The 27,638-nt window shown below is 46.7% G+C and overlaps 1 protein-coding gene and 1 pseudogene across 7 annotated transcripts in view; both read right to left on the reverse strand.

Annotated features, from left to right (window-relative positions):
• The window catches only part of KMT2D (lysine methyltransferase 2D), a 1,389,531-nt gene that overhangs the window by 327,340 nt on the left and 1,034,553 nt on the right, over positions 1-27,638 (reverse strand). For all 7 annotated transcript variants that reach the window (XM_085600422.1, XM_085600421.1, XM_085600420.1 and 4 more), the window contains one exon: positions 19,382-19,505. In XM_085600422.1, coding sequence (XP_085456548.1) covers positions 19,382-19,505 — 124 coding nt within the window. The remainder of the gene's footprint in view (positions 1-19,381; positions 19,506-27,638) is intronic.
• On the reverse strand, positions 16,695-17,087 carry LOC146832936 (small ribosomal subunit protein uS8 pseudogene; annotated as a pseudogene).

The following is a 27,638-nucleotide window of genomic DNA, read 5'->3' on the forward strand; positions in this document are numbered from 1 at the left end:
CCCTGAACGAAGTACCTTTTATGAGCCAATCGTCTAGATAAGGGAACATTTGGTGACCTTGAAGTCTTAGATGTGCCGCTACTGGCGCCATACATTTTGTAAAGACCCTTGGCGCCAACTTCAGACGAAAGGCAATACTCTGAACTGGTAATGGCGCCCCGCCACCATAAAACGAAGAAACTTTCTGTAATTTATATGAATTGGGACATGAAAATAAGCATCTAAGAGGTCCAGGGATGCCAAATCTCCCTTGCAGAGAAGAAGGAGTATTTCCTGCAGGGATAACATTCGAAAAGATTTCTTTTTGATGAATTTGTTCAAACCTCTCGGGTCCATTACCTGCCTCCATTTTTTTGTATCTTTTTTCTTTATTAAGAAGAAATGCGAATAAAAGCCTTTCCCTCGTTGAAGGCGCGGAACCTCTTCTATTGCTTCCTTTTGTAGAAGGGATAAAATTTCCGCTTTGAGGGCAGATAGGTGTTCTTGCTTCCTGGGTATAGGAGGATGATTTGGAGGCTTTTGTATGAACTCCAGGGTATGGCCTTGTTGAATCACGTCCAATACCCATCTGTCTGTGGTTATCGACAGCCAAGCCAGATAAAAGGAAGAGAGGTAATGATCTTGACGTCTGAACATGTGGCGGGCGCTTTGACAGAGTCACTGTCGTCTATTAGATTGTTGCGATTTACATCTCACAGAAGACCTCCCTCTGGGCTGCTGCTATGTGTTTGAGGATCGAAATTGTTGACTATTTGAAAATTGGCGATACCCCTGCTGATTGTATGGCTGGTATCTATTGGATTGGTAAGAAGATCTTTAATTATATTGTCCTCTAGATCCTCTTCTCCGTAAGGACTGGAACCTGCTCTGCTGAAGAGACCCCAACGCACGCGCAGTGTCTGTGTCAGTTTTGATACTTTGGAGGGCATCATCTATATGTTTTCCAAAGAGGTTCTCTCCGTCAAACGGCATGTCCACTATTTTTGCTTGGACTTCTGGTCTAAAAGAAGTGGCTTTAAGCCATCCTTGTCTTCGGAGGGCCACCGCACCCGCCATTTGCCTGAATGCCACCGAAGACAAATCCATCGCAATATCTATGGATTCCGAAGCCGCCCTAGCTCCATCTTGTAAAGTGGCGGCTGCTTCCTCCTTTTTATCCTCTGGTAGATGAGCCAGCAAAGGTGCTATATCTGACCACTTCTGCCTATTATATCTCCTAATAAGAGCATATGAAGCTTTAATGGAGGACGCTGCCATCACAGCAAAATGCTTCCCCGCACCATCCATTCGCCTTCCTTCTTTATCTGGGGGAGCTGCAGAAGTGGAAACCGGATTTTTGGAGTGTCTGAGCGGTTGCATCACTACAGATTCCGGCTGCGGATGTCCAATTAAACACGCAGGAGAAGATTCTGGGGCTCTATATTTTTTCTCTATCCGGGGTACCGAGGCAGCAACCGAAGCCGGATTCCTCATTATTTTTAACCCCTCGTTCCAAATATGAGCAATAATTGGAATCGATCTAATGGATTTCCGTGAATCCTCTTTGAAATCATACAAAAAACACTCAGCTTCTTGTACCGGAAGCGGAAGCGGAAGCTCAAATATTCTCGATGCTTTTCCCATAATGTCATGGAAACCTCCAATATCTTGTGGAGGAGAGTTCGCCGGCGACAGTGATGGAGACGGCGTAGTAGGTAGAATGTACTGATCCCATTCTTCCCCGACCTGATTATCCTGAAGAAGTTCCCCTTCTTCTGGTTGATCTGCATCACTCTCCTCTAAATCATCCCTAATTGTAACAATAGGAGGAGTTGAAATGTTGGGAGGTGGTTGAATGTGAGTACGAGTAGATGAAGTTTTTGAGGTTTGTGTGTTAGCCTCAGGAAAACGTCGATAATAATCGTTAATCATGAAACGTAAGTCCGTCACTAGAGAAATTGGCATCGATATAGTTTCCTCTCTCATATCAGATTGAGCTTCTTCCTCCTCCTCATAGTCATATGACTGCTGAAAAAGCCTCATATCTTTTTGACTCTTGCACTGGACGATCCTGGAAAGAGAATACTTCCTGAACCTCCTGATATTCTTTATCATCAGTTTCCTGGCTCTTTATCTGAAGTTGAGAAGGACTATATGCCACTCCTGATGACTCTTCATCTTCTGACTGCAATTCCAGCAGATTAGATGGAGGAAGCGGAGAAATCTTTGTCCAGCCGGTAAAATCTGAAGATTTCTTCATCATCGACGGGCCCGTCGACGATGGAATAGACTTTAATGAAATTGTCGTCTTTGCTTTGGGAGATTTAACCCCTTGAGTGCCCATGACGAGATGGTCTCGTCATGGGCCGCGGTTGCGCTGTGCCCATGACGAGACTATCTCGTCATGAGCCCCGCCCGCTAATGAAACGCCCGGCACAGGGCGTGGAAAGGGCGGGGCACTCAAGGGGTTAAAAGATGCCGTAGACGGGGCTACCGTCGACGGAGTTCTCGTCAACGAGGAAATCTGAATTATCGTCGACGAGGTGGTCGTCGACGCAGTCATTGTCGACGGAGTCGTCATCGAGGTCGCCGACGATGAAGTTGTCGACGAGGTCGTAACTGCCCTCCCCGTCAACGAGCCTTTCTTCGACGACAATGTCTTAGTCGTCGACACAGCTGTCGTCGTCGATATGGTAGTTGTTGACGGAGTTGTCGTCGGAGCTGTCGACGTTTTCATTGAAATCAATGCCGGCGACGCCCCAGCCTTCGTCGACGGAGCTGAAGATACTTCTCTAGACCCTGAAGATTTTTTAAGAGGAGTATGAGGAAGAGAAGACGAAGAAGCCTCTGGGTTTCGTTTTCTGCTTTTTAAGCTCTACCTTCTCCTCAGAAGCAGAAGATTTCCTCTTTTTAGATGATTGGGATTTAGTTTCCTCTTCAGAGTCAGAATCTGAAGTGACCTTTTTTTGAAGCCACAACAGAAGCCATGCCTCCCTGTTACGCAGGGTTTTTGCAGAAAAAGTTCTGCAATGCTTGCAGTCCTTAGGCACATGTTTAGGGTGAAGACAGTACAAGCAGTCCTTGTGGGGATCTTAAGAAAACAGTCTAGGTTTCCCACAGGATGTACAGGGCCTGAAGAGCCTCTTTTTAGAGCTTTCAGCCATAGTAAGCAAAAGATGAAACACAGTACCTCAAATCCAGTAGAAAGAACTTTCAGTTGAAAAAAAAGTCAAAAGTTCACTCAGTAACAAAACTGAGCAAGGCTCAGGGAGACTCCTCCTCACACGAAGGCGGTTGGAAATCTGAGGTAGGATGACTCTGCTGGGGAGTGTGATGTCAGGGCTGGCAGCTGATTGGTTGAGTTTTGGGCCAAAGAATAATGAGGTTTGGTTACCAAATAATATTATTCCCTATGGAATTTTGCTATGCAGTTTTGTCTAGTACTGCTGTGGTCATTCTGTTACCGTGAGACTCCCACCATGACGACGGGGAAGATACAAGCATGTGAATCTATGAAAGATTGAATACTGAAGAATTGTTGGAGTCTTCCCCCGACTGAAGTGTAATGGTCCGGGGGAAGTGGAGGGAAGTCATTGGGTGGGGGTGCAGGCAGAGCAGGAGTTGTTGGTTTTGCCTCTTTCTTTGTTGTTGTTGTTACCCCTGTAGCCACCTCTTTGGTAACCTCTAGTAAAGGTGGATTGGGTGGGAGCTTTGTAAGAAGTGCAGGGGCTATCCGAGGAATAGCCTCTGGGGGTGCTTCTGAAGGATGAGCGACAAAAGGAACGTTTGGGAGTTTGCGACTGCAAGGCTCCCATAGATTTGGCTGTGTCTGTATCCTTCTTCATTTTTTCAAGGGCTACATCAATATTAGGGCCAAATAGGTGTTGCTCATCGAATGGCTGATTGAGTATGGAACTCTGGACTTCAGGTTTGAAACCTGAAATGCGTAGCCAGGCATGCCTACACAAAAGGACACTGGTGTTTATTGCCCTTGAGGCGGTATCTGATATATCTAAGGCACAACGGATGGAGGTGTTGGTAATGGTTTTACCTTCTTGTGTGAGTTCATTGGCCCTATTTTTATACCTGTCTGGGAGGTTCTGCATTATGGACTCAAGCTCATCATAATGTGCCCTGTCGTACCTAGCTAACAGCGCTTGAGTATTGGCAATGTGCCATGTGTGTGCTGCCTGTGACGCCGTTAGTTTATCAGAGGCGTCCAGGAGTTTATCTGGTGGTGGTGCTTTACCTGATGATTGGGAATTTTTCGCACATTGGAGACTACAAGGGAGTCTAGTGGTGCGGGCCTTTAATGTAGGCTTGATCAGTAGCGGCGGCCTTATACTTTTTTTCGATTCTAGGGTTGATGACTCGAGCCCTGACCGGGTCTTTAAAGACCTCTGGTGCGTGCTTAATGACCCCCTTAAGCATGGGTAAAATTGAGGTGGACTTGTGTGGTGTAGAAAGTGTCCATCAGAAAATCCTCCTCCACGGGGTGTGTGTGTAGGTCAACCCTGTGGTAGTGGGCACCTCTGTGTAGGAGCTGGTTTAAGCCCATAGTGTCCTCTGGGTGGGAAGGCCTGGACGGGTAGATGTCCTCTTGTGGGATGTTAGGGACGTCTGGGATGCTATAATCATCCCAGGGGTCTGGGGAGCCAGTAGGACTAGGGTCCTCTAGCGGTTGATCGTCCGCTTCTCCCCCGGCATCATAAGAGGTATCATCATCATCAACTGGAGTAGGGGATGGTGTAGGAGAGCGGTGTGGTGGGGAGGAGGGGGAGGAGGAGGAAGAGAAGGTATCCTTAATGGAGAGGAAGCAAAATCTGTCTTTTTAGGTGGTGGAGCCGGTGCAGGCGTATCTAGTGGCCGCTTCTTGAAGCTAAGCATCAAGTGACCAGTCTTAGGATCCTTAACAAGAGTTTTTTGGGTAGGATCTGGGCGAAGCAGTTCTTCTGTGGGGGGCAGTTCCTTAGGTGCGGACCCTCTGTGCTGGAGTGATGTCCTCGACGTCGAAGTCATCTGCTTCGGAGGCGCTGACGAGGCCTTCTTCGACCAGCCCCTGCTCTGGCACATCGACACCCTCTTGGAAGATGTTGTCGGGGATCGAAGACAACGAGCGAGCCATGGTTCTTTTAGCTCGTCGGTCCCGAATCGTCTTCTTGGAGTGGAAAGAGGTGCAAGCTGGATAGTCTCTGGCCTCGTGCTCCGGTCAGAGGCAGAGGTTACACACCTCATGCAGATCGGTGTGGGGAAACTTCGACCCACATCAAGGACACTTTTTGAATGGCGGCCTTTCCATGAGCCAGATGATAAGGCCCAGGTAGGCCCAAAGGCCTTAGTCGACGACCGGAATTGAAGACTTCGAAGTTGTTGAGAGTCGCATGGATTGGGAAAACACGATCGAGACAATTCCGTCGAAAATGGAAGGATTGCGCGTCGAAAGAAAAAAACGGTAACAGTTCCGAACTGGAGCGCGAGAAACACATCCGAGCCCGATGGCGGAAAAAAACAATCTGAGGATGGAGCCGATGCCCATGCGCACTATGATCCAAAGGAGGAGTCACATACCTCGTGACTTCCAAAGACTTTCCAGGACAAAAACAAGTGCAAACATCCGGGCCCAACACCAGATGGAGATCTATGCATAATGTGTAATCTGCAGCTCATATGCCTTGAACATATGTTTTTAAAAAATTTGGAAAGATTTCCAAAGGCAGGCAAAAAAACTTTGAAAGGGTTGAGCACAGTACTTCAGAATACTGTCAGCAGGAGTCCGAAAAACAGATCTGACTCAACTGCAACCTACAGGGCATCGTGGGATACTGGTGGTATGCTATTCCTTAAGGGAGCAGCACAGTTTTTACAGCTAAGCTTTTCAGGGTACATAGTACCTATGTTCACACTCTTCCTTTAAGAAAGGTTTGTGAAAGTTTTCATGCTGCTAGGTTAGCTCTAGTGACTTTCTTAAAAATGTTTTTTTTTGTTTAAAGTAAAACGGTCCAATATATCCCTTTCATAGGGTGTACTAAGACATACTTTCCTAAAAATATTTGGCTATTTTGAAAATAAAAGTGCACATAAAATGTGTTATTTGGTTTCACAAATGGCTCAGTGTTCAAGAATTGCAGGTTATATTTTCTGTGACTGGGGTGAGGAGAATAGTGCATGGATAGATAGGTGCTTACACCACTGGATGAGAAGGGATTGGCATTCAGGGGCTGTATAGTCCTCAATCCATTTGGTGTGAAGGGCAGTTAAGAGCACAATGACCATACCTCGGAAAGTCTCTCTGGAACTATGACTTATTAGAAGTATATTATGACCTGCAAAAATGGTTTGATGTCGAACTGTGGAGCATCACTGGTTAGCCAAGTTTCCAATATAAAAAGTAGGCCAAGGCTAGATTCTGATATTCGTTTATAGATGTTTAAACAGTTCGAAATCCGTGATCTGGCAACAGGGACTATGAATAAAAGGAACTGACTAAATTCCAGCAGTTGAAAGGGGTAACGAGTGGATAAAGTAGTGTGTTCATGGAAAAAGGTGACGGTAAGGCCATTATCAAACTTGAGCATGCTTAAAGATTTCAAAGGCCTTGGGAAAGGCGAGAAAGGAGAATCCGAAAAAAGGTAGAATGAGGCATATAGTGGGTGAGGAGGAAGAAGAGCTGAACAGGGACGGGAAACAGCGTGGCAAAATAATAACAGGAGAGGTGAGAAACCTGAAATTAGAGAAGGTAGTGTTGGAATACGAGGGACATTTATGGTTATTTTAGGTTTTGAAAAGCCAATGAGTGGAGGTACGAAAAATTACAAGGGGTGGGGGTTGAATTATGTAAACGAGCACTTGAATTACAAGATGGAAATAAAAAGGTACTGTTTTTAGTGCTTTTCTGAACTTAACGCATTGGAAATAAATCTTCTCACTCTCTTGCTTATTATTTTAGAGGTGAGCACCTTGGATGTGAAAAGATCTAGAGCCCAATTTTAGGTATCTAGTGTGGAGATTGAAAATAAGGCTTTATTGGCAGACTTCAAGTTGCAATTAGGTCTGTAATTTTATACATTTCATTGTCAGGAATTTCGACAGCAGTATGATGATACATTTGATACAGGTTGATTTAAACATAATTTGCTTCTTCACTGCTAGACAGTGCGTCTGGCGGAGGTGTTCTGAGAGTCAAACTTTTCAAGCTGCAGACTACCATAAGTAATCCTGTTATTTTGTAGACATGTGGTTGCATATTTGGGTAGCCAAGGTAGGCAGAGCTGCTATAATCTACGCATGACTGCACAAATGCATTACCCACCACTATCCCGAGACTAAATGATAAGAAAAGGAAATATAAACTTCAGGGCACAGAGGAGCCTAGCGCGCAACCAAGATGGCCGCGTAGGTGCGAGGCTCCCGAGGACCTCCGCAACCTCCTACGTTTATCCTGACTTCATCCTGCATCGGTTGAGGGAACTGTGTCGGTGAGCCTGAGCCGAGGTGGTACCCGTTTCCCGTTTTCGAATCGGACCTCGGGTGCCGGAGTGAGCACCGATTGAAGTTTGCGGCCTACTTCTCTCCTGACCCCGGATTCGCGTTTGGGGGCGACCCGGTGGCAAAGTGAACAACAACGGCGAGCTGGGCCTGGCGAGTCGCGTACCCCGCACTTTCACTTTCGCGCCCCCTTGCTGTCTTTGCAAGTGGGATCGCGGCGCTCTTGGTGTTGGGGTGGCCTCGCTGGGAGACCCTGCCTGCCTGCTGTGGCCCGCTCCGCCGTCCTGGGGTGGCCCTTCAGAGCTCGTGGCCTTGATTGCTCGCTTTTTACTGCGTGGCTGGTGAGGGTGTGAGACCCGCGACGATGGCCACTAAACAAGATGGAGATCGGTTGAAGGCAAAGTCGACCCGGCGTGGCGCCGCACATCAGGCCAACGTCATGGACCGCTACACCCTCCCGAAGGGATCTCCCGGTGGACCGCACAAGTCCTCTGAGTGCCCCCCGGATGCCCCGGATTTGCCCACAGATCTGACTCTGCAAGACGTCATGGGCGCCATTGCTGAGATGAAGGCCTCGGTGGGCCAGCGGTTTGACACGTTAGCAAATAAAATCGACGCGGTCCTCGTTGATGTCAACCTGGTGAGAGCTGATCTCTCGAAGACCAACGACCGGGTCGATTCTTTGGCCCACACCGCGTCGGGCCTCACGACTGAGGTGGCGGCCCTTCAGACGGAGGTGCACCGGCTTCGTCAGGCGAGTGCGCTCATGGATCGGCGCCTGGAGGATTCCGAGAGCCAGGCCCGGAGGAATAATATCCGCATCATCGGAGTACCTGAGGGACGGGAGGAGTCGGCGGCGGATCTTTTTGTGGAGGACCTGATCACTACCCATCTCCAGCCTCGGGGACTGAGTAAATTTTTTGCGGTGGAGAGGGCTCATAGAGTTCCCGGGGAAGGCCGAAGGTCGGAGCCCCTCCGCGGCCTCTTATTGCCCGTATCTTTAATTTTCGGGACAGGGATGCAATTCTGCAAGCCTCCAGACTGCAAGGGCCGATTAAGTTGGAGAACATGGAGGTGAACTTTTATCCTGACTTCACCCAAGCGGTCCAGAAGCAGAGACTGAGCTTCTTGGGCGTCAAGCGGCGGCTTCGGGACATGAACTTAAAATACGCCATGCTCTTCCCGGCCAGGCTGCGGGTGGAGGTGGATGGTCGCACTCACTTTTTTGACCGTCCTGAGGCGGCCGGGGACTGGCTGGACACTTTGTCTGGGGGTCGGGATCGGGATGGCGGGGGGCTGCGGGAGGAGAAGGCCCACTGGACCGGGACGGAGGTGCTGATACTGGGACTCACTCTGGACGAAGATGCTGCCGCTTTCGGCCAAGCTTAGGGTCTCACGTTTTTTGTACTCGTTCTCCCTCCTTTGTAGGTGGTGCGGGGTCTCGAAGGGGTACTCTTTCCTCCTCTAGGGGGTTTACCTAGTTTCAACTATATAGGGGCGACAGGCACACTGCAAGTTGGGGGGGCTGTTTGGGCTCATGCAGGGGTGCAGGGAGGGGGGAGTTTTGTTGGGGCGGTTGGGTTGGGGTGGGGTGTTGTTCATTTGTACCACAAGGCAAAAGTATTGTCGTGCTATTTCCAAAGTGCTCTCGGGGGGACGAGTGATTGCTTTCGTTTATGATGGGGGGTAGGGGACTGAGTCTTTTGTCCTGGAACGTTAATGGACTGGGGGACAGGATAAAACAAGGTGTGGTCCTGCAGTTCCTGAAACGAATTTCACCTGACATAGTTTTTCTGCAGGAGACGCACCTCATTGGCAACTCCTTTCGTGCTATGAACCGGCGGGGCTACCGCCTTCTGGCCCATTCGGGCTTCACGTCCGGTTCAAGGGGTGTGGGCATCATGGCCAAGACCTCGCTCCCGTTGGAAGTTGATGAGGTACTCCATGATGACAGGGGACGTTACACGGTTCTGGTGGGTAGAATGGAGGGCAGAGTGATTATTTTTGTTTCTGTCTATGTCCCGCCAGGGTTGCAGACGACCACCTTTGCGGATCTGGGGCGCCTCCTCCTTGGCCTTCCGGAGGGGATTCTGGTGGTTGGGGGGATTTTAACGCTGTGGTTTCCGGAATTTAGGACCGTCACCCCCCTAGGGATCTCCCCCGTGCCCAAGCGTGGTTGTCTGGCCTATTGGATGCCTTGGGGCTGGTGGATTGTTGGCGTTTGAAACATCCTACGCAGAAACAGTACACCTTTCATTCCGGGGCCCATGGCAGTCTATCAAGACTAGACTATGTCCTGGTGCCGGCGGCGCATGCAGGGAGGATTGGGGAGGTGCGCCATTTGGCGCGGGGTATTTCAGACCACTCCCCGCTCTTATTGCACTTCGATATTCTCCCGAGGGGAGAGGGTAGGGTGGCCCCGATTAATCCCTGGTACCTGCGTGACCCCACCATTCGCGCAGAGTTGGTTAAGTCCCTTAAGCGATATTTTGATGATAATGTGGGGTCGGTGTCATCTGCGGTCTCGCTATGGGAGGCATTTAAGACGGTGATTCGGGGGGATGCCCTGTCCCTTATTTCCCATTCCCGGAGGCGTGAGCGGGAGGAGGTGATCCGTGTTGAAACTGAAATAACGGAGTTGGAGGGCGACCTCGAATGTGGGGTGACGGATGACAAATTACATGTCCTCCGACTCAAGCAGGCGGCCTATAAGGCCCTCGTCACGGAGGCGGCCAGGGGCCTCAGTAGAGAGCAACAGGGGAGAATGTATGATGTGGGTGATAAGGCTGGGAAATTGATTGCGTGGCTGGATAAAAAGGAGAGGGCGAGTCGAGTTGTCCCGTCGATTGAGAAACTGGATGGTGTGTGTGTCACGGAACCGGAAGAAATAGTCGATTACTTTGCAGAATATTTCCGTGGGGTGTATTCCCCGGTATCCTCCCGCTCGGAAGAGGATTCCCATGCCCTGCTTAGGGATATCGCGCTGCCTTCCCTTTCGGAGGAGGACAGAGTGTCGTTGGACGCCGCCCCAACCTCTGAAGAAATTGCTCTCGCCATACGCTCGGTCGCTTCCGGCAAGGCCATGAGTCCTAATGGTCTTCCCATCGAATTGTACAAGCTGCGACCGGATACGCTGGCGCCGCATCTCTGTGCGATGTTTCTCGCGGCCCGTTCGGCGGGTTCCCTCCCGCTAGACCAGCGTCTGGCTACTATCGTGGTCATTCACAAGGAGGGGAGGCCGCGGGACTGGGTCACGTCCTACCGGCCTATTTCGCTGCTGAATGCCGAGCCCAAAATTCTCGCCAAGGTGTTGGCCAATCGGCTGGTTGGCGTGGTGTGCGATTTGATTCACCAGGATCAGTCCGGCTTTATCCCCCATCGCAACACTGCGCTTAACCTGCGGCGCTTGCATGGGGTGCTTGCGCGTGTCCCGTTTATACGGGAACCGGCCATTTTGGCATCCCTGGACGCCACTATGGCGTTTGACACACTTGAGTGGCCATATATTTGGGCGACACTGGCGAAGTTTGGGTTTGGCCCGGGATTCATCGGTTGGGTGAAATTGTTGTACTCGGGACCGCTGGCGCAGGTGGTTGTGAACGGTAGAGTGTCGGCTCCGTTTGAGCTGGGCAGGGGCACGCGGCAGGGCTGCCCATTATCACCGCTCCTCTTCGCGCTTGCCCTGGAGCCCCTGGCGGAGTGGCTGCGGTGGGAACCTTCTATTCGTGGTCTCCGATGGACCCCCCCCGAGTATGAGGACCGCGTATCTCTTTACGCTGATGATATTCTTCTGTACCTGGCTTCCCCACGTAAATCACTGATAGTACTGGTTGATGTATTGCACTCATTTGGCCTCAACTCCGGCCTGGTCATCAACTGGGCTAAATCGTGTGTGTATGTCCTCTCTGGGGAGGATCCTATCCTTCCGCGGGGTTGTCCTATCCAGATCGCCCCGCGGGGATTTAGGTACCTGGGTGTCTTCATTACCCTGCACGCGGAGGCCCGATATAGCCAGAACTTGCTTCCCCCCCTCCAGCGCCTGAAGGAGGACGTCGCGCGTTGGAAGCGCTTGCCGCTCTCGCCGCTCGGCCGGGCGGCATTGTTTAAGATGATGTCGCTGCCACGTTTCCTGTATGCTTTGCAGAATACAATGGACGTTGTCCCGGCACGCTACTTTCGCGAGGTGGAGAGTTTGCAGCGCCGACTGTTCTGGGAGGGTAGGCCGCGTATCGCCCTGGCGAAGCTGACGCTCCCGTGGTACGACGGGGGGGTTGCCCTCCCAGATATCAAGCGATATTACTGGGCCTCCCAGCTGGCTGCTATCAATCACGGCCTTTACGGGCCCGCCCTAAACCCGGCCTTTGAGATGGATAAAATGTTACTGCCGGGCGGTGACTATAATCGGGCGCTTTATTCTAGCTCGCATGACGCGCGGCTGACGGGCCCCACAAGGGTCATGGTACGGGTGTGGCATACGGCTAACGTGGTGATGGGGTGGAAGGATCGCTTGACCCGGGCGACGCCACTGTACGCATCTGAGCGGCTGGGCTCCCTGTGGACCTCGAAGGGCTTTGAGAAGTGGGACATGATAGGCATCAGCAGGGTGGGCGATCTCTGGACGAGGGGGGGATTCAAAACGTTCGATGTGCTGCAGACAGAATTCCAGCTGCAGGACAGGGAGTACTTTCGTTATATGCAGATTCGTCATGCGTTGTGCTCCGTATTTCCGGACGTTGCCTCCATCTCGGAGTACTCCCCTCTGGAGGATAGAGTGCTAGAAGGGCATGTCCCGGACGGCACGATTTCATTAATTTACAAAAAGCTCATCAATGACCGTTCGGGACTGCTGACCGGCCTTCGTGAGGCGTGGGGGGCTGATGGATTGGAGCTGGATGACGAGGACTGGGTGTCTGCGGTGGCCTCCCCGAAAGAGGTGGCCATACCGGCCCGCCTTCGCTTCGTCCAGCTCAAGATACTCCATAGGGTCTATGTTACAGGGCCGAGGCTGATGCGTATGGGCTATGCTGTGGACGGGTTGTGTAAGCGTGGGTGTGGTTCTTTGGGGACCTTTCTCCATATTCTGTGGGAATGCCCGGAGGTGGTGCGATTCTGGCGTGGTGTGCATGAGGTTTTGCAGGTAGTTACGCATGTGCCGCTGTTGCCTGAGGCGAGGAGATGTCTTTTGAATGTATGGGAGCCAACCGACTACTCAGTGCCGCAGACGTGGTGGGCGACTCTGGGATATATGGTGGCCAAACGTGACATCGCGCAACTGTGGGGTTCCCAGAGGTCGCCGACTGTCTCGGCGTGGAAGGACAACATGGATTGGTGTATGTTTCGGGAAAAGGTGGTGTATGTTGCGAGAGGTAAGCCTGGGACATGGGTGAAAGTATGGGGCCCCTGGAACGCTTACCGTGGGGGAATCTGTACCCCGCCGCTACTGCCTGATCCGTCACCGGCCCCGTCTCCTTAGCCTGTTTGTCTTCCCGGTTCTGGGCAATGAGTTTACTTAGTCCCCGTCCTGACCTATTCCCCCCCTCGATATTCCTATGAATCAGTGGGGTCCCCCCCCTAGGGGAGCACATGCTGTTGTTTCCGACTGTGGGTTGCCTTGTGGACTTGCTTTTTTGTTATTTATATAAAAATGAAACCGTCGTGTGGGGTCCGGATGGTGTGGCTGCCAACGCCTCTTTCAACTCCTGTGAATTCCCTTTTGCCGCAGCGTGCGTTCTATTGTCTGTATTACATGCTCCTTCTATTTGAAGCGGCCAGCCGGAAGGTTGTAGGCCCATCTTTGTATATTTTTTTGGATTCTGTAATAAACGGTTTAAAAAAAAAAAAAAAAAAAACTTCAGGGCACAAACCTGAAAAGAGCAGGCCTTTGTAACATTTGTGGTTTGCTTTTCCAAGTTCAATTCAGTGTTTAGGATCATGCCTAGTTCCCTTATTATGGCATCGAAGGATAGAGGGACATGCACCTAGTGAGCATGGTCAAAGAGAAGATTACCAGAGGTTCACTATATTGGCGAATAGTAAGATTTCGGTCTTGGAAGAATTCAATATGAGATGATATTTATTCAGCCATGTGCAGGATACAGATAAGTAGGGAAGGAGGCCGGGATGGATAGTGAGAGAAGGTTCAAGCTGGAGTAGCAGGAGATAGGATGTGGTTTGGGAAGAGAATTGGGGTGTTGTGGGAGGGTTAGAATTTGATAGTGTAGAGGGGAAAAACAAGTATGGAATGTGGGTGGGAAGGGAGGGAGATGGTAACATTGAAAGCATAGGTTGAGGGATGAAACAGATAGGTTCTTTACCCATTGCCCAACCTACAATACAGGTATGCAGCTTTACGGCAATATTTCTTTCTGGATGAAATGATTTCCAAATTGTTGTATACAATTTAATGCTTAGTGGTTTCAAAAACTCAATAAGTTAAAATAGAATACACATTCAAAACTCTGGTTAAAATAACCGGTCTTTTGAACAGAACATAAAATTAAGCTAAGCATAGGATAGAGAATATTACAATATCGACACAGAGAAACTGAGAAGAGACTAATTAGAAGAAGTCACATTTTACACAGGCAAAACAATCCATACATTTAAAAACTAGGGAGACAAGCTGGGGGCTCCACCATAAAATACAAATTAAAAACAGCCATGGGACAAAGACACTTCATATGTTCAGATAATGAGCCTGGACAAGAACAATGAATGCACGCTAAAGATCCACTAAAACCTAAAAGTTTGCACAATTTGTTAGAATGTGGATTAAAGTCTTAATCAGTATCAAATAATAAAGGGCTTCAAGTAATTTAATTGTCACATTTCCGGGGTGAATCCAATCTGTTGGTTTTGATGGAGTTACCATAACTTTAAGAAACAAGTTATTTTGAAACTGATAGTTCACAATTTATTTGAAAATACCACTGCTCACATCAAGACACCATAGGTCATGTTGGTCTTCTTTTATTTGTTGCAATTGCCATAGTCTCCTCCTAAAGTAGAGATCTAAGAGTGCCCTTATTCAGATACTTCATTTTCTACCATTAACAAAAGCTGCACATTTTGCTAGAGACTAACCAATCGTCTCAAATTCTAACCTACGCTGGACCTCATTTGTTGACGCAGGGAAGTGGAAAAGGGCCCTACATAAATTAAACTGGGTGAGATCTAACCCATATCAAATTTCTCCAGAAAAGCCTCCAAGCTGTAGTTGAGGGCTGGAATATATTTTTTCTTTTTTTTTTACAAATTTCAGTATTGGGTTTCAATAAGGAACAGAGACATACAATGCATATTTCAAAGAATATGCTCTAATTTTCAAAAGCAACTGATGCTTATAGTGACATTACCTCGCTTTCAGATAAACACCCAGGTGCTTCTACTGGGATACTCGCTCAGTTTTTACCTTATTCAGAAACCTAGATCCTTCTCTCAAAGCTCACCTCCAAAAGATCACATTGGTCTATTGTTAACTTCCCTCAAGGTTCTGTCACTAATTACTGCAGTCTAATACTGGTGGCATTTAAAAGCATGGTCTCTTTTGCATACTGTATAACTAGAGTGGTGTACAGTGGGGTAAAGTTTCAGAGAAAGAAAGGGAGCATACTTCAAGGATCTCCCTAAATCTGCCACATATGGATTAAAAAGCAGGGATGCCAAAATGCATATGTTTCAAACCTCTAGCGTCGCAATCCACAAGGAGATTAGACCACAAGAGTGAATTTTTGCCCTCACCCATGTGTTAATACAAACACTTCAACTGTTCTACTGCTCTCAGAGGAGTTATTGATATTGTTAGGCTTGACAGCTTCTGCCACAATTCACCTTTCTGAACTCCTGAATAAAGCTTTATTATAAAACATGCAGAGTGGAAGCTAAATGTAGACAGTGTTGTTCGAGAAAAGAAAATGCTAATAATTTATCAGTTGTAGCACTTTTCACTAGAAACCCCATTTAATAATAGGGAACCAATTGTGATAATTTCTCCTATTTTCAAATTATTTTAGGAGTACTCTAGAATACGATTTTTGCATCCACATCAATAGAAGCTATCAGATGATAATTTGCGGATTGTTTATGGGGCCTTCAATCACAAATGACATATGATAGAAACTCTGAGGGAATCGGGAACAGTACTACATTGAAGACCATTCCAAAAAAACTGGACGGAGAATGGGTCCAAAATGTGACTTCATTCTTAAACAGCACAGCTGGGAACCCATTTGGACCTGGTGCCCCATCTTGTTTCCTTTCCTTAATTAAGTTTACTATCTGCTTGATAAATTAAGTGACCTCAATCATGATCATCAAGTTATACATGCACTATCTACATACAACCACTGTGGTATAACTGGCCATTATAATAATTTAAGTGGCAGACAGGACATTATTGTCCTGCACCCCAATAGCATAATTTCTGTGATTATTAATGAATTTCCAAAACTGCCATATAACATTTCTAAGAGATAATGCATACATATCTAGCCAGTATTTTCAGTCTCTGCACATTTTGCATTCCAAACCTTTTTTCTAACCGTTCCTTAGTAGGCTCATCTGTGCTGTACTCAAGAGTGTTTATTTCAAAGAGTGCTAGCAGTTTCCCAAGTACGCCATGAAAGAGAGTCTTGTCTCAGATAGTACAATTCTTTTGATGATTCAAGAATTGGAGCTTAATATGAGATTGTTACCTTCATGTTGACAACCTGAGCATAATTCCAGTTTACCACTTAATTGTTTTTAAACATTTTAGGTCATAGTCCGTGCCTACTCCAGGCAAAGTGAGTAGGATTGTTGTTTTACTGCTAATATTAGTCAGTTTTTAATAGGGATCATTTCGCAACCTGCTCAGTAGTTGTAAATCAATAATACTCAAACAGCTGTAGAGAAGCAAATTTAGAAGTACAACATTTCTCCAAAACAAAGAATGAGTAAACATTGAAAAATCAGATATGAAACATACATTTTGAAAATGATCTCCCTGGCCATGTAAGGAATCTAGGAGTGTTGATCACAAATGGTTTTTCCTTTGAAGAGAACGATCACCCTCTAATATCATCCACAAATAGAAATGCTAGTGGAGTAATTAATCATTATTGGTCACAAGGAGATTTAATTTATAATCAACTCACAATAGCCAACATGCTTCAGGATAGCAGGTACGTATATAATTCATCACAGGGATTCATGCATCTCTTTTACAATTTATTAGTCTGCCTTTTTACATTCTAGAAAAAGAATCTCAGAATTTTGCCTCCTGTATGTTTTCGCCTAGCTTCTTCGTGGTCAATGATGCCAGCTGACCTTGTGAGAACACAACGTATCCAAACTGACGAGACGGCAACAGATTTTTCTGCCACTTTTCCAGATCCTTCTGTTGCACATCAAACCATGGACTAATTAAACCACACTTGTTTAGTCGGCCAGTGAGGTTCACAACAATTTTTGCAGCTTGGTGATCGATGATTTCAAATTCACCAATGTAGCCATGTTTCATCATCACAGTTAAGAACTACATGATCACTTTGGAGCATGGCCTGATCAGAACCCTGGCGTTTTCCACGTTTTTCTGCATGGTTGATGGTTTTCAGAGCATCTGCAATAACATTCATGCATACCATGGTGCCGGTCCTGAAATATTTATCTACTAAGGACTTCTGTCATTTCGTTTCTGGATTTTGCTTTAAGATAATTAGTAATACTTTTGAAATAGATGACCCACATTTTCAAATATATATATATATGTATATATAAAATTAAAAAAAAGACTATCATCAAGTATTGTGATTTTACACTTACACAAATTATAGAGAAAATAAAATCGACAGTCCTACCGGAGAACTAGTTTACAGAGGGCTTTCAAGACTGGACTTCAATTGCTAACTGAGGGTGGTGATTTGTAAACCATCAAAGTGTACTTGTTTTCTTCACTGATTCCATTTTATATCAAGACACAATCTGTACCACTTAGCTCCAATCTGACTTCGGGTTAGTGCAAAAGGAAAGGCCAGCAGTCCTGCTGATCAACCTGATAAGAGGCCATGAAATGCTCAACTGTTTGGATGTGCGCAATCAAGACCTAGCTAAGTTTTTCTCCTCCTGAAGAAGTTATACCTGGTGTTAGGTTTTGGGACGAGATAGAGAGTTCTATAAAAGTTGGATAACGTTAAGGTTCAGGCCTAAAACCATTAACTCTTCAATTTCCGAATATATGTTCTTGATCAAATACATAATTCACTACCTCTTTTGTGGACTATATGACAACTGTGATATCATTTAGCTTTGACTCAAAATGGGATTTTAATTCTGAAAAGGCTGTATGGTCCGATTTTAAATGTGCATATGCAAGATAGCCTGGCGGGACTTGCAGATTGTATCTCCAATTAGAAAATGTTTCCCCTTCACTACTATTACAGGTAGATGGCTAACTGCTTTACTTTTTCTAGTCCAGTTTGTTTTAGGCATATGCTTGAATATAGCCAATTTTAACTAGTTAGTTATCCCACCTGGGATTCCAGAGTTTACTAAACATTCAGTTTGAAAGCTTTTAGAAGTAAAGTTAAATTGGTTGTTGAAGAAAGAAACATAAGGAGTTCCTGCTTTGTTTGGCGGCCACCTAGCAGGAAGCAGCAGAATTTCAGCCGCCAGAGAAAGACTCACTCATTGAACTTGTGAAAAATACTTAAGCTGATATACAATTTATTTACAACACTAATCTGTTGGCTTAACATACTGTTCAGTCCTCCTTTCTGTTTTATGATAACCACTTATATGCATTAGTTACTTCACAGTTACACCTGTTATTGTTTTATTGACACTGGTGCTTTAGGTTGTGACTTTTCTTCAAAACTGCAAGTTCTAAATGAAGCAATCAGTTTTCCGCCTTTTTCCTCTCTTGAAATTAGGCATTCTATTTCTATTATATCATACTTGATAACACTGTGCTGGGTAAAGAGGTTCGAACACAGGGGATATATTAAGCCCTCGGACCAACATTACTATTGGACCCCAATTGGATAACTTGGTTACTCATTTGGAACCGGACTCTTACAGGAAGTGAAGTTCAGCCGGCAAGTGTTACTCCATGATGCGGCTTGGTGTAGAAACTCAGATACAGGGTAACAGTAAACAAATCAAAATTAACATCTAGCTTGTGTTACTATTAGAAATGGAACTTTACTTGCAGACATGCACACTATGGCAAGATTAAAAGCATTAGAAATTCTGGAAGTCTTTAGGCTAGGCTGCAGATTTTACATTAACATTAGCATCAGGACTAAGATGTTATTCTGAGATTACATATTCAGGTGCTATCTGCAGCCTTTTGGGTGGTTGAATTACTATTTGTTTATATTAATATTTCTGGCCAGTCAATGAAGGAGATATGCCAAAAGGATAATACACAGCATTTTGCTTGCAATGTTATGTTTGATCCTCTACTTTAGTATGTCTGTGGCAAGCAACATTAGGCAATCACATGGGTTGGAATCCATGTGGCGGTTTCCAGCTAAACAGCCCCCACCCAGAAAAAATAACAAATGTAAAAACCCATCCATCGAAACAGCAAGGCGGCTCTCGAGGTAATGAAGTGGCCAAGGTGAGTTCAAAAGTCTAGCTGTGCTAACAGTGGAGAATGGTTAGTCGCCGGAGTAATGCAGGATACAGGTTCAGGGGAAGGTTGGGTAAAGCCACAGGTGACCTGAGGGTGTTGGAGCAAGATGCTGCAGACAGCACCAGAAAAGGTATTCCTTTGAGTTCACATTAAATGTGAAGCTTGCCATCATAATAGGGAATCAAAACATTGAACAGCAATTTAGTAAAAATGAATGTGCAGTTTACACAATAGTTTCACCTCTTCTTGGCAGGGTACAACCAGTTAAGGCACAAGACAATGCGAAGGACTCCCACCTCATACCTGTTCATTACTGGAGCCACTCCTATGCTGCCCTGAGCCATCACCTTTTTGATGCCTTTCAGAGCAACCATTTTGGCTTTGGCAATTGGATCAATAATGTCTTCAGTAGCAAAGGTATCCAGATCTGCAATGTTGAAAACCAAAATATAATATTAGGGGCAATAATACATTAGAGTACTGCAGAGAGAGTAGCTGATTGAGAAATGCAGGTACTGAGTTGTTAATATGGACTCACCAAAGTCTGGTATGTGTAAAAATAAAGACTTCATGTCTAGTATGTCCCATTCAAGTTATCAGAGGTACCAGTACAGTTTAGAAAGCTAAGCTGATAGAAGCCTGTGTGGGTGGTTCAGCCCACTCCTAGCTCCTGCCTAGATGTAGGGCCTTTTCATGGGTGGTTAGTGGTCACATGGTAGTATCATGTGCGGTACTATCACAAATGCGGCTAAGGGCCATGATTCAGATGCACTCCAATTAGTAGCCTTATGCACCCTTTAGACACAACTTTTTCAGGGTAGTAACAAAGGCTTTTCCCTGGAGGTAGGTGGTGTCAGAAGGAAAACTGTACTTAAACACTCCGTTTGCATCTTGTAGTGTTGCAAATCACATTATGTGCACTCTATCACCACCCAGAGTTTGATTCAGAGAACTGTAACTTTTTTCCTTTGGATACTTAGTTTTCGATTAGAGGTGGCACAGGGGTGAAGCATGCAGATAGAGTCCAACAACAATGCACCAGAACAGATTTCAGTTTTGATTAAGGATTTTCACCCACCAGAACATGTGTCTGTATTTTCTGAGACATTTAAAAAATATCATTGAAAGAGTATTTACCTCCTCAGTCAGAGGCAGGGTCACATGAGAATTTACAGCACTGCAAACTGCTAACTCAGTGTTCCAGTTAAAATCTTCCTGCAGTGTTGAAGATACCATGCTCAGTACTCTCCTCCCTCCTTGTATTATAGGTTCAGAATATTACACGTGTTTACTTCAAAGTAATTTTAAGTTTCAAGAATGGCACCCACATTACAGGAATCCACAATACAAAAGTACAAAGAACTCCCATCCCAATAATGTACTGTTTTCCCTATTATAAAAGGGTGTATGTTTGCATGAGCTTAGCAATGCAAGAACACTTAGTAAAGCAGACAAAACTATTACTTTCCAATGACAGTGGAGGCTGGAGAGGACATGTGAAACACTTCAAGCTGTTGACTCTGACTTACAGGAAAACAAGGTTTTCAGTTAGAAGAAAGTGGTGTTGTAGCTAAAATGCTGCACATTGACTGAACTGCACCGTCACATCTAAAGTTGTGGCTGATGGAAAGTAGTAGCAGAATTATAAATTAAGGTCCTTAGCACTGTCTTACCCACTTGTTTTTTTCTCCTAGCATTAGTGTCAACATACTAATGTTTAAGGAAGGCATAGTCGGATGATCAAGTGACAGCCTTCCAAATGTCCATAAGCAGAATGTTGCCTTAGGGGATCCCCTCTTGGTTTAAACTGTGCCACATGCATATCAGGAAAAGGCCATTTTCAACATGCACAATGGAACTTAATGCATACATGAAAGCAATTTGGTCTGCAAAAAAGATTTGCTAAAGATAAAACCTGGATTATATCATTTATAATCTGCAATTAAGAATTCTGATCCTTCATTAATAAATAGGCTCGAAAAAGAAGATTTCTCGGAACAAGGCAACATCTCAGTAGAAAGCTGGGTACATTATATGACCAGCTTCTATCCAAGCTCTATTCAGAATATGCCAATAGATATATAATTAACAGGGGTACGGATATTATAATGACCCTTTTTTCTCTTCCTATCGCAACCTGTAATAGAATTACAAGCAGCATATTCAATGGTGCACCAGGACAAAATGGGCTTTGAACAGGACTGTTTAAAAAGCTAGATGTTTGGACTGAAATCGCTGCCTACTATGTAGCCACCATCGCCGGTGGGCATCTCAGAGAACCGATTAGATCACCCGTCGACATCTCAGAGAAGCGATTAGATTGAAAGATCCATGTAGTGTACGAATAGCTAGGACAGAATATAGGATGGGCAAGTTGAAGGCAAAAAAATGAGATGAAAAGAGATGGCATGATCTTAGATAGGCTTGTGTCGACAACAATTCCCAACTGTTCTGGAATCTGATGAAATGGGGTATGGGGGGGGGCCACAGATCCCAGCCACAGAATCTTGTGGCCCAGGACCAATGGGTAATTCATCTTGAATCCCAATACGCAAATGGCCCTGAAGAGGCAAACGTCATAGCACTCCCTCACAAACACTACCTTGATAAGCCCTTCACTGCAGCGGATGTTGATGTGGCCCTTAGTGCAATCACAGGGGTAGGGCACCGGGGACTGACTGCATCCCTGCTAATATTTTTCCCCACAATAAGTCCTGGTGGAACAGGTACATCCTGACATTGGCTAATGCGATTGCTCTTGGGGCCCCTGCTCCTGATTCCTGGAGAGGGGCAGAGATTATTCCATTGTATAAAAAGGGTGACAAGTCCCTCCCAGGGAACTACAGGCCTATTAGCCTAATTGATTCCATTCAAAAGACAGTAGCTAGACTGGTGCTAGATAAGGTCCAAGACTGGATAGAGAAACATGAAATCCTTACTCCGCTACAGGTGGGCTTTCGGAACCACATCAGTATGATTGACCAGGTAAGGCAAAGGTAGCATGTAAGCTGCCTTTGTCGACCTTAAGTCAGCTTTTGACCTGGTTTCGCGTAGCAAGCTTTGGGTTGTTTTGCAGGACCTAGGGTTACCTCCTGAACTGTTTTCCCTAATAGCGCGCCTTCATGAAGATAACTTGCATAAATACGTTGGGGTAGGCAGGGAAATGTCACCAGTCCCTTTCCTATAGTAAAGGGGGTACGCCAAGGATGCGTACTGGCCCCTACCTTAGTTTCCCTTTTTATTAATGTTATTGCTGAGTTTTTAACATCGGTTCCTACAGATGCTCCAGTCCTTGCAGGTTCCACAATTCCCATTTTAATGTTAGCCGATGATGACATTGATTATTTCTAAAGCCCCTAGTGGATTACAGCGAGCCTTAACTCTCTTTGAAAAATGTTGCTCCCTACGGGGCTTAGAAATCAATGTGGCAAAAACAAAATTGATGACTTTTAACCAACACAGATCTTATAAAGGAAGTATATTTTTGGAGAAGAGGCCACTAGAACAAGTGAACGCATTTACCTACCTTAGGGTTATCCTGCAAAAAGATATGAGTTGGGGGCGCCAAATTGACACTGCTTCACTAAAACACCGACAATTATCGGGGGCCATACACAACGAGTTCAATACATCTCTGACCAAGCCAGTTAGCCCGGTCCTGCAAATTTATAATATGAAAGTGGTCAGCTCAATGTTATACAGGGCAGAACTCTGGGGGTTTGAAAACCTGTCCAAGTTATCTGTTGCTGAAAACAGGTTTCTGAGAAACATCTCTACTCTCACCCAAAGAACCCCGGTTCTTCCACTGTTACAAGATCTGGGTAGGAAAGCATTGGCAGATTTAGCAAGACAACGCCCCATCCTGTACTGGTGGAGAATATGGTGTACTCCAGAGATGTCAACATATGCTGCAGGTCTTAGGCATGAAATCATCTCCGACCGGTTTCACAAGATCAGTTGGCTGAGAGCAGTTAGAGCTTCCCTAGTGAGTATTGGTATGTCAAAATTGTGGGAAAATCCATTGTGTTGCCAATTCCCCTCTAAAGAAATCATAAAAGAAAAATACTGGGAATTGGTTTACCACAATAACCAGAGAACTAGTGATAGTTCATCTTTAACTGGGGCTTTTTTAACAGTTAAGACTTGGCAAAGCCTGGAACGGTACTGGGACGTCATATCTAAACCATTCGATTGGAGGTTGTACTTCAAATTCTGAGCTGGAACCCTGCCATTGAGAACATTTACAGTGAAATGGGCCAAATCAGGCAATAGTAAATGTCCCTTTTGCAATGTACATGAAGAGGCTTATGCCGTCTGGACTACTGTAATAGTCTTTATGCAGGAACTAACAAAAAAGTCCTACAAAGACTACAGGTGGTCCAGAACGCTGCAGCTAGGCTGGTACTCAATTTGTCTAGAGACTCCTCCTCAGCAACAGCCCTAAAATCCCTCCATTGGCTGCCCGTCCATAAGAGGATTCTCTTTAAGGTTCTGACCAGCATTTATAAAACAATTAATAATACTGGACCAGAATACCTCAATGTCAGAACTAAGCCATACACCACTCAAGGTACTCTAAGGTCATCTTCAGAGAACTTTTTAACAACACCCAATTTTAAACTAAAAACCAGGGGTGGAAAGACACTGGCGGCCATAGGGACCAAAGCCTGGAACTCCTTGCCAACTCAACTCAGACACACACAAACTGAACTCAACTTCAGGAAGTCCTTGAAAACATGGATTTTTGGTATTCCAATACTGCTTGGTCTCTTCTCTGAATTTCTATTATTTGAGTCTGTGCCAGCTCCTTCTCCTGGTAGGTGCCTTCCCTCTCCGCATAGAGCGCCAAGATATTCCTTGGAGTGAACGTTGCATACAATAAAAACTCTCTCCTTCATGCCCAAGTCCTGTTAGTCTGCCCTGCCTACTCTGGCCCTCGTAAAGTGTGGCTGACAACAATTTGTAGGAACCTGGGTACTAGAACGAGTAGTATCGCTCTAAGAATATTATGTACTGGCACGTCGCCGTGTATTACCATAGCAGTAGCCAAGTTCTTAAGATGGATGTGGACAATTATATCCCGTTCTACAGGCGTCATGTGAAAAAACATTACATTTTATCTGACTGTGTGCTCCAGATATATAGCTGTGATGTTTGAAATAAGTCCCCCTAGCTATTCTTACCCATGATGGTTTTTTAATACCTATACGATATGCTTTCTTTTTAAAATTTTGATACTGTTTTAACCAGGATTAGTTTGTTGTATAAAATTTCAACGTTTTCTCCTATGAATTTATTGTATTTTAAATGTTGAAAATGATGCGGTTTTATTGTGACCTGCCTTCATGACACAAACTGTCGAATAAAGCTTTTTAGATTGGTAACCACCATCACCTATTTAAAGCTATCCCAGAGCCCTGCCATGATTACACCTTACATCTCATATATAGAAATAGTCAAACTTCAGAACTAGCCAGCTACAGGCTCACTGCTGTGCACAATGTTGAGGCAAACTTTTATGTTAAAGCCATTCTGAAAGACCTAGAAGTCTGGGTTAAATGCCTAAAGCTGGTCTCTGTGGTGAAACATTTTGTGAAGAACCTTGTGTAGTAATCAAGCTAGTCCATGCAGATTAAAGTCTCTTTATTAACAGGCTACACAGCAGACAAGTACTTCACAGCCAGCTCCCGTCCAGCTCCAACTGCCCACTGTCCCTTGAACAGTAAAATTCCACGTCAGAATAAAGCTACCTGACAACACTGGAATCTCCAGGATAGAATGAGCAAATGAAGCTCAATAAACATTACTCGGAGGAGGAGCTTCGCGCGCATCCAAGATGGTCGCGTGAGCACAGGGCTCCGCGGACCCTTGCCGCTCCTCGCAACTTATCCTGACATTATCCTGGATTTGTGGACGGATTCTGGAAGATGAACCTCGGCTGAACCCATAACTCTTCTCAGAACGAAAATCGGACCGGGGAGACCTGAAATACAGGGTCTTGCATTTTGGAGGCCAACCTGGGAGCTGTGCCCGGTGCTTTGGTGAACCGTAGGGCCGGGGAGTAGTTGAACAACAACGGCATCGGAGCCTTGCCAATGACCGCGCCCCCACTTTCAGTTTCGCTTTTGCACTTCTGCATGTCCTGATCGAGGAGCTACTTTGCACGGCTGGGGCGTCCTCCGGCCTTGGTACTGGACTGATTTGTGCCTTTTTCTCAACTCTCCCAAGCGGGCTCTCGGACAGTCTGTGTCTGATCTGCTGGTGCCCCTTTGCTATTGGTCCGGGCGGACCCCACCGGTGAGCATCGCCCAACATGGGGGGCAAGGGGGATCCCGAGAAACGGAAGACCAAGACATCCCTGCGTGGAGGACCGGTCCAGAGTAACATCATGGATCGCTATACCCAGGGTAAAGGAGCCCCCTGGCCGGTGGGTGCCGTCAAGGAGGACTCCGGTGGGGGTTCGTCCGTCCCCACGGAATTGTCGCTGCAGGACGTTATGGGCGCCATCAACGGCATAAGGGAGACCATCGCCCAGCAGTACGAGGCTCTGGCCCGTAAAATTGACACGGTTGCCGTTGATGTTACGTTAATCCGGGCGGATCTCTCTAAGACTAACGAGAGGGTTCAATCGCTGGACTTGAGGACATCCACTCTTGTCACGGATGTATCAGACCTCCAAGCAACTCTTGGCGATCTAAAGTCTGCAAACGACGCGATGTCCCGGCGGCTGGAGGATTTCGAAGGTCGGGCACAACGCAATAATATCCGTGTCATAGGTGTACCGGAGACTTCCAACAATCGTCCGGTGGACCTTATGGTCGAGGATCTCATCCTCAATCATCTTGCTCCTTCCGGCCTGAGCAAGTTCTTCGCCGTGGAGCGTGCCCATCGTGTCCCGGGCGGTAGGCCTCGACCAGGCGCTCCCCCGAGGCCTATCATTGCAAAACTTTTTCATTACAGAGACCGGGATGCGATCCTGCAGGCCTCGAGGGTGCACGGCCCAGTCAAATATGAGAATTCCTCCGTCAACCTCTTCCTGGAATTCACCCAACTCGTTCAGAAACAGAGAATGAGCTTTCAGGGGGTGAAGCGCCGTCTTCGAGATCTGGACATCAAATACTCTATGCTTTTCCCTGCCAGGCTTCGTGTGGAATATGAAGATCGGACTCTCTTCTTTGAACGCCCCGACACAGTGAGTGACTGGTTGGATTCCCTGCCGGAACCGGGAGACCGAACTGGGCGTACTAGCGGTGCCGAGGGCGGCGGGCCTCTGCAGGAATTATTCTTGGTCCTCCACTTTGACATTTCCTTCTGTGCTCAGCCAGGTTCTACTTCAATTGTATATTTTGTCTATTAATGTTTCGTCTGGGTGCGGGCGGGGACGGGTCCCTTTCCTCCTCTAGGGTCTTTTTGTAGCATGGGATTGTTAGGGCGACAGGCACACTGCAAGTTGGGGGGGCTGTATAGTCCGCAGCGGTGCAGGGTGGGGGGGGGTGGCAATGGTGTGGGGGGGGTGGCAATGGTGTGGGGGTGGGAGGGTGGCAGTGGTGGATGGGTTGTGTGTTTTTTCTTTTCAAGGCGGTGTTATTGTTTTCTTTCAGTTTCAGGTGTCTGGCTGCGTGCCCGGGGGTTCCAGCTTCTTGTGTTGGGATGGGGGGGGGACGGGTTGAAACTGATGTCTTGGAACGTCAACGGATTGGGGGACCGTATCAAACGTGGGGTTGTGTTGCAATATTTGCGCCGATTGGCCCCTGATGTGGCATTTCTTCAAGAGACGCACTTGGTGGGAAATGTATGTCATGCTATGAACAGGGGGGGCTACCGACTGGTCGCACACTCTGGCTTCACCACTGGCTCCAGAGGGGTGGGCATCTTACTGCGCTCTTCCCTCTCGCTTGAGATTGACAAAGTTACTCTTGATGATAGAGGGCGCTATGCGTCTTTGACTGGGCGGTGGGAGGGGCAAACTCTTTCATTGGTTTCGGTCTATGTTCCCCCGGGCCTCCAGACCTCCCCTTTCTCTGATGTGGGTCGTATGTTACTTGAACTTCCTGATAGTCTCCTGATTGTGGGTGGGGATTTTAATTCCGTGATTTCTGGCGAGTTAGATCGTTACCCTCCCAGGGCCCGCTCTGCCGCCCAGGCGTGGCTCGGCGGGTTCTTGGACACTTTCGGTCTGGTGGACTGCTGGAGGTTGATACATCCGACACAGTCAGTACACATTCCACTCAGGGGCCCACGGGAGTCTTTCCAGACCAGATTATTTTCTAATGCCCGCGGCCCAGACCACCCGGGTCCGGGAGGTTAAGCACCTGGCCCGGGGCATCTCCGATCATTCCCCATTGTGGCTCCTCTTCGACACCGGGATGCGATCCGCCGGGCGGATCGCCCCCATTAACCCCTGGTACTTGCGTGACCCCAAGATTCGCAAGGGTCTCAAGTCGCTTGATCAGTATTTTCTGGAGAATGAGGGGTCCGTCTTGTCCTCAGTGTCCCTGTGGAAGGCCTTCAAAACGGTCCTCCGAGGACACGCCCTATCCCTGATCGTGGAGGCCAAGAA

Source organism: Triturus cristatus, chromosome 4_2, assembly GCF_964204655.1.
Source record: "Triturus cristatus chromosome 4_2, aTriCri1.1, whole genome shotgun sequence".
NCBI lineage: Eukaryota > Metazoa > Chordata > Amphibia > Caudata > Salamandridae > Triturus > Triturus cristatus.